The following is a 7231-nucleotide window of genomic DNA, read 5'->3' as shown; positions in this document are numbered from 1 at the left end:
AGTGATCAGACAAAAACTAACAAACAAGAAGAATGAAGAACTCCATAAAATATTTATTGATTTCATTGCACACTAATCACATATGACCACCATTACAACTCTACACCAACAATAAGATTCATGCATTATAATTCTTAATCCATAATAGTGTACAAAATTAAGGGCTTTAGTATCAGCAATATGGAGCATAATTAACTAATAGGACAATGTAAACCATAACCGTGAGGAATATGACGCATTGGTATATGATAGCTAGTGAAACATAAGAGAGATAAGGAGTTCTAATAAAAAATTAGGATGTGGTTACCATATACTATTTAACCTCATTCGAAGATTTAATAGTAGTATAATTATGTGCGTAACTCACACACCTAAAAATAATGCTCCACATTAAGGACATAAGGTGGGCAATTTAAAAGAACCTTGATACATTGTAAGATCATATTAACCGTATAATCTACAAAATTAAATCATTTTTTTATTGGTGATCTAAAAAAGCTTGACTAGATAAAGGAAAGGGCCTCAATATTCAACAATTGTGATGCAAACTACTCAATGGTAAAATAGGGTTTGGTTATAGGGATAAGAATATCATAATATACATCAGTTAGTTATCATAAAATTATTTGTGTATACGAGATCATTTAGAATATTAACTTAAAATGAAGCATAACTACTCCGGCTAAATTAACATATTGAGCTTATTGATTTTATGTATATCACCAGGAAATGTAAACTAACTTATCGATCTTATGAGAACACATGAAAACAACAAAGATACTATTGATCAGTCTTAGGGACCAATAAAACACTATCATATTTGATCTTATCCTCCTATACCATAAAATACTCATTGAACACCCATAAGACCAAACAATTTCTACCACACAATCCCTAACCAATAATACTGATCATGAATACTAGCTAGCCAATGGTGCAATAGAATATAGTTGTTAGACTAGGAACATTAGAATGATCCATGGGGCCTTTGATATAAAATGATTAATGGTCCTAAGATCATGAAGCATTTTAACTCTACCATAAAGAAAGAAGGAAAGCAATCACTATAATGTGCATTATACAACAACATCAAGAAGGCACACATACATGACCCAAAAAAATGACTCTATATCCAATTTCGAAGACATATTACACATTGCATCAATATGCAACCCTAAGAACTTAATATTGTCACTAGAACATAACATGAACATCACACAATTATCATAGAGATAAAAATAAAAGCTAAATTACTCAACCAAAAGATTAATATAAATGAAACTTATTAAATACAATCTTTCACATCAGTTATGAACGGCCGGCCAAGCTAAGACTAAGGCAAACCAGAAGGCATTGACCCATCCAATGCATCGTTACGGGCAAGCCTAGACTCCCGACCCATCCAATGCATCATTGCTTCTTAAATTCCTTCTCACTACTAACGCCAAATGAAAATACCAAGAAAACTGGTTCCACCGCTGACAATATCAATAAGGTGTTGAGTCTTATGAACACTATTTGACAATGTTTTATGCGGCTTATACGTATATTTGTACTCGGAAGCCAACTGCTCTTAGATATAAGCTCTTAGATATAACCGTCCTGTATACCTGGAATTTGTTTCATATGTGACTGAGGGATTCCAATTTTCGAGGTGGTCATTATTCTTAACGAAATGTCCAAGCTAGGCCAAAATAGCTCACCTCTTCAGAAGGTTATTTAATGGCAGGAACTTCAATATGAAGCGATAAAATACTACACCTTCTCCTGTGTTATTGGAGCAACAAACATAATGCCTTCACCCCTAGAAGCCACTGTATCCGAAGCTAATCTCCCTGTCGTGGACATTTCCAAGTTTCCAACAGACTTCGATGCTGAAGAACTTAACCAACTTCAATATCATCCCGAGCTCGTCAAAGTCAGAGAGGCCTGCAAAGAATGGGGATTTTTCCAGCTTGTGAATCATGGAATTCCAGTGGATCTTGTAGAAATGGCTGATAATGTTAGCTGAAATTTATTATCCATGCCAACCGAGGTCAAAGACAAAGCCTGCTCCGGTAAGTCACTCGATACTTATTACCGAAGACAAAACTTTGAGACCTTTTACGTCCGAAACGCGACAAACCCAGGTTCATTTGAGCAAATGTGTGCAAAGATGTACCCAGAAAAGAACCCAATTCTTTGGTATGCTATTCATCTTTCATTCCCCTTCCACTAAAGCTAATTAATTCGGCTGTGTCTAATTAATTGAGTTCTTTGATTGTCGTTTGGCAGCGAAACGTTTACAACGTACGCTCTGTGCGTCTCAAAGCTTGCACAAAAAATCACAAAAATAATTCTTGCAAGCCTGGGATTGGATTCCAAGGCTTTCTACCGCTATCAATTTGAAAAAAGCGCAGCAGTATTGCGTATAAACGGTTATAAACCGGCAAACATGTCCAGTGAGGAGGAGAAGATCCTCTCCCATACAGATATGGGTTGCCTCACGATTCTGTACCAAGATGATGTGGGAGGCCTTCAGATTCGATCTCAGGAGGGTGAGTGGTTTAACATCAAACCCCTCTCTAATGCATTTGTGATCAATCTGGGTGACTCGTTTAAGGTAGTAAATTTTCTCTTCCCCACAACAAAAATGGTTTTTTTTTAAGAAATAGTATCTGATAAAATCTAGGGATGAATAATGGGTATGTCTGCAGGCATGGAGTAATGGTAGATACCGCAGTGCAGATCATCGCGTTGTTTGTAGAGGTTGCCGATACCGTATATCAATTGCCTTTTTCACTGCTTTTCCAGAGGACATGGAAATCTGGGCGCCTGAGGAACTTGTGGACGACAATAATCCAAGGCGTTACAAGCCTTTCATATACTCGCATTTCAGGGATGAAGCTGTGAGAAATAAAGAAGGTAAGGAAAAAGCTGCGGCTCTCGAACGATTCGCCGGTATATAAAGAGTTGTGCATTCGTGTAGTGTCGCTGAGAAATAGTATATATGGGTTTAGACTGTTTCTGAATATGTTTTCATGTTGCACATTGAATGGTTGTTTTTACAAAACGAATCTAAAGAGTTAGTATATTTAAATAAAGTTGGATAAATTGCTATACTAAGGTTTTCTATATGAAAAATATGGGCTGCAAGGCAATTTAGTCCCTGCCTAATGTTGTAATGTTAATATATATGAATTAAACGTTTGTTTTTTATATGAGAGATAGACTGGCAAAATAGAATTTACAAATCTTTGTGTGCAAAAAAGATGCTATGGGATTATTATTTTGTCTGAGACAAAATTAAGGCTACATTAATAATGAGATAGATTGAATTATTTGTTTTTATTATGAGATAGTAACGGGAAAATAATATCTATAAAATTTTGTAGAAAATATGTATTGTGTAGATTATTATTTATTATCAGAAAAAGTAAATATTAGATCAATAATGTCTTTTAATTTGATTTAAAAAATTACATCTTTCAATTGACTCTTCTTTCATGTTAAAAAATAATAATACCAATTTAAACATAATTTTTGTTGTAATTTTTATTTATGGGTCTTAATAAAATAAGACAATATGTTACTGACATAGGATACTTGCATATGGTACTAAAAAATATCTTAGTGGCCTAGATAATTAGACACTCGTGTGAGCAGTACTATAAGTATATATATGAAAAAAACAATTTCGATTCAAAAAGATTATAGCAAATTAAGAAAAACCGATAGTAGTGTAGAACAAATTCTTTACTTTAATTATGTTAATACTAGCTATTATGTCCTTGTCCTAAATATTTTTTAATTTTAATCCTTAGTGTTTGTGTCATAAGTCATACCAAATACAAGAATACAACAAAGATTAAAAAATAGTGGAGCATTAGAGAATACTAGCTACTATGCCGATGAAAAGGTCTCCAAAATAATAAATAATAAATAATGATAATATGGAAGTAGCTAGGAAAAAGGAAATGATGATTGGGCACTATCGAATAATAATAAATAAAAATTATATTAATGTGGTACTAGCTGGGAAAAAGGAAATGATGATTGGGCACCATTGAATAATGCTATAAAATATAAGATGTAGTACCCCTCCATTCTTTTCTTCAAATATTTATTACTTTGACTTGTTAGACTATGTTTGACTCTTTATGTGTGGTTCATTTTGTTGGTGTGTGTGTGGATACATTCATTTGATCCATGTTATTGGACTATTTTACGATGATTATATGTTTCAGGATATGATTATTGTTATACATTCTTTAAGATGGACATATTGATATTAGTGATGGTATACTTATGACTTGGATATATATTGGATTTGATGATTGGTTATTGATGATATTGATTCCTATGGATTTATGTGTAGAATAGATATTTATTGTATTGTTTATTTGGGGATAGGTGTGAAAGGAATGACTTCATATTACTCATTCATAAGCTCCATATGATGTCATGATTTTCTTTCACTGGATGGGATTATATGTGTGTGTACAACAAGTTTTTGTGTAGGTTGCAAGTACCAGACATCGATTCCAATTAGATCCAAGTAGATCAAGACAATTGTAATATCACTAGAAGATATGATTAATAGCTACCCAATGATATAATACAATATAATTGTTAAACTAAGAATATTAGCATGATCCATGGGATCTTTGATATTAAATGATTAATGATCCTAAATTCTTAAAAAAATTAACTCTACGATAAAGAAAGAAGAAAATTAATCAGTATAATATGCATTGTCCATCAAAAACACACATACATGACAAGAAATTGACTTTATGTCCAATTTTAACGACGTATTACTCACAGTGCAACACTAGGCACTTAACATCATCATCAATTCACAATATGAGAGCTTGGTAAACAGAAGATCATATATGAACATCACACACTTTTCATTAAGACAAAAATTTAACATAAAATACTTAATCAAAAGTCTAAATATAAAGAAACTTATTTGAAACAAATTTCTCTGTTCAGTTACGAACGGCCGGCAGGCCAACCTAAAATTAGGGCAAACAAGAAGACATGAAAACTATAATGCATCATTACGGGCAAACCAAGACTCCCGACCTATCCAATGCATTATTGCTTCTTGAATTCCGTCGCACCAATAGCGCCAAATGAAAATACTAAGAAAACATGTTACACTGCTGACAATATCAATGAGGATGACTTTTATGAGCACTACTTGACAATTTTTTCTGCGGCTTCTATGTATATTTGTACTTTTAAGCCAACCGTTCTTAGATATAACCGTCCTCTATATCTGGAATTTGTTTCTTAGCTGACTGAAGGATTTCAATTTTAGAGATGGTCATTATTTTTAACGAAATGTCCAAGCTAGAGCCAAAATAGCACACCTCTTAGAGAACGTTATTTAATAAAAGTAACTTGATAATGAAGCTAGAAAACACTACCCATTCTTTTCCTGTGTTATGCCGCAACAAGCATAATGCCTTTACCCAGAAAGGAACCCAATTCTTTGGTATGTTATTCATCTTTCATTCTCCATCTAAAGCTAGTTAATTCGGCTCTGTCTAATAAATTGATTTCTTGCATTGTCGTTTGGCAGCGAAACGTTGTCAACGTACGCTCTGTCCGTCTCAAAGCTTGCACAAAAAATTACAAAAATAATTCTTGCAAGCCTAGGATTGGATTTCAAGGCTTTCTACCGCTATCAATTTGAAAAATGCGCATCAGTATTGCGTATAAACGGCTATTCACCGGCAAACATGTCCACTGAGGGTGAGGTGATCCTCTCCCATACAGATTTGGGTTGCCTCACAATCCTTTACCAAGATGATGTGGGAGGCCTTCAGATTCGATCTGAGGAGGGCGAGTTGTTCAACGTCAAACCTCTCCCTCATGCATTCGTGATCAATCTGGGTGACTCGTTTAAGGTAATAAATTTTCTCTGTCCCCACAATAATGATTTTTTCTCAAGTAATAGTATCTGATAAAATATAGGGATGAATGATGGTTGTGTTTGCAGGCATGGTGTAACGGTAGATACCGCAGTGCAGATCATCGCGTTGTTTCTAAAATTTGTAGATACCGTATATCAATTGCCTTTTTCTCTGCTTTTCCAGAGGACATGGAAATCTGGGCGCCTGAGGAGCTTGTGGACGACGATAATCCAAGGCGTTACAAGCGTTTCATATACTCGCATTTCAGGGATGAAGCTGTAAGTAGTAAAGGAGATAAAGCAAAAGCTACGGTCCTGGAACAATTCGCGGGTATCTAAAGAGTTGTGCATTCGCGTACTGTCGCTGAGAAATAGGGTATATATGGCTTCAGAGTGTTTCTGATTATGTTTATATGTTGCATATTGAATGGTTGTTTTTACAAAACGAATCTAAAAAGTGAGTCTAGATATCTATATGAAAAATAAGACCTGCAAGGCATTTAGTCCCTGCCCAATGTTGTATGGTTGATTTATATGAATTAAATGTTTGTTTTGACCATGCGACATAGACTGGCAAAATAAAATGTAGAAAACTTTGTGTAAAGATGCTTGGGATTGTTATGTTTGTTGAGACAAAAGTTAACACTAGATCAATGATGACTTAGAATGAATTGTTTATTTTAATCATGAGATGGTGAAGGTAAAATAATATCTATAATTTTTTGGAAAAATGGTATTGTATGGATTACTATTTTTGGTGAGAAATAGTTAAGACTAAATCAATAATGATTTTTAAATTGAACAATTTAAATTTGATAAAAAATTTAGATCTTTTAATTGATCATTCTTTCTTGTGATTTAAAAAAAAAAAAATTGAAACATCATTTTTATTTATGGATCTTAATTAAATGAGACAATCTATTATTGTTCATAGGATACTTGCATATGGTACTAAAGAATATCTTAGTGGCCTCGATAATTAGATACTCATGGTGTGCAAGAACTACTATAATTAAATATATGGAGAAATAATCTCAATTCAAATAGGTTATAACAAAATAAGGAAAATCAATACTAGTGCAAAATAGTGTCTCTGCTTTAATTATGTTAATTCTTTCTATGCTCTTCTTGTCCTAATGAATTTTAATTTTAATCATATCCTGAGTGTTTGTGTCATAAGCTACACCAAATTTAACAATACAACTACAAACCTCCAATTAAAATTACTCAATCCCAATAAACTAAGAAATTTGATGAGATTTCTATGATGTGGCCACTATTTGATGACCTATATATTTCTAGGGTCAACATAAAAAAACATCTATA

At 33.4% G+C, this 7231-nt stretch overlaps 1 protein-coding gene across 1 annotated transcript; it reads left to right on the top strand.

The window, feature by feature from the left end:
- The first annotated feature begins 2155 nt into the window (after positions 1-2155).
- LOC131057217 (gibberellin 20 oxidase 1-like) lies at positions 2156-6244 on the top strand. The gene is made up of 6 exons (XM_057991404.2): positions 2156-2184; positions 2275-2602; positions 2697-2940; positions 5467-5485; positions 5573-5900; positions 5993-6244. The coding sequence occupies exons 1-6, from the start codon at positions 2156-2158 to the stop codon at positions 6242-6244; spliced, it is 1200 nt and encodes a 399-aa protein (XP_057847387.2).
- Positions 6245-7231: the final 987 nt, after the last annotated feature.

This window comes from Cryptomeria japonica, chromosome 8, assembly GCF_030272615.1.
Source record: "Cryptomeria japonica chromosome 8, Sugi_1.0, whole genome shotgun sequence".
Lineage (NCBI taxonomy): Eukaryota > Viridiplantae > Streptophyta > Pinopsida > Cupressales > Cupressaceae > Cryptomeria > Cryptomeria japonica.
Note: the sequence above shows the minus strand (reverse complement) of the source record. Positions and strands in the feature narration are given on the sequence as shown.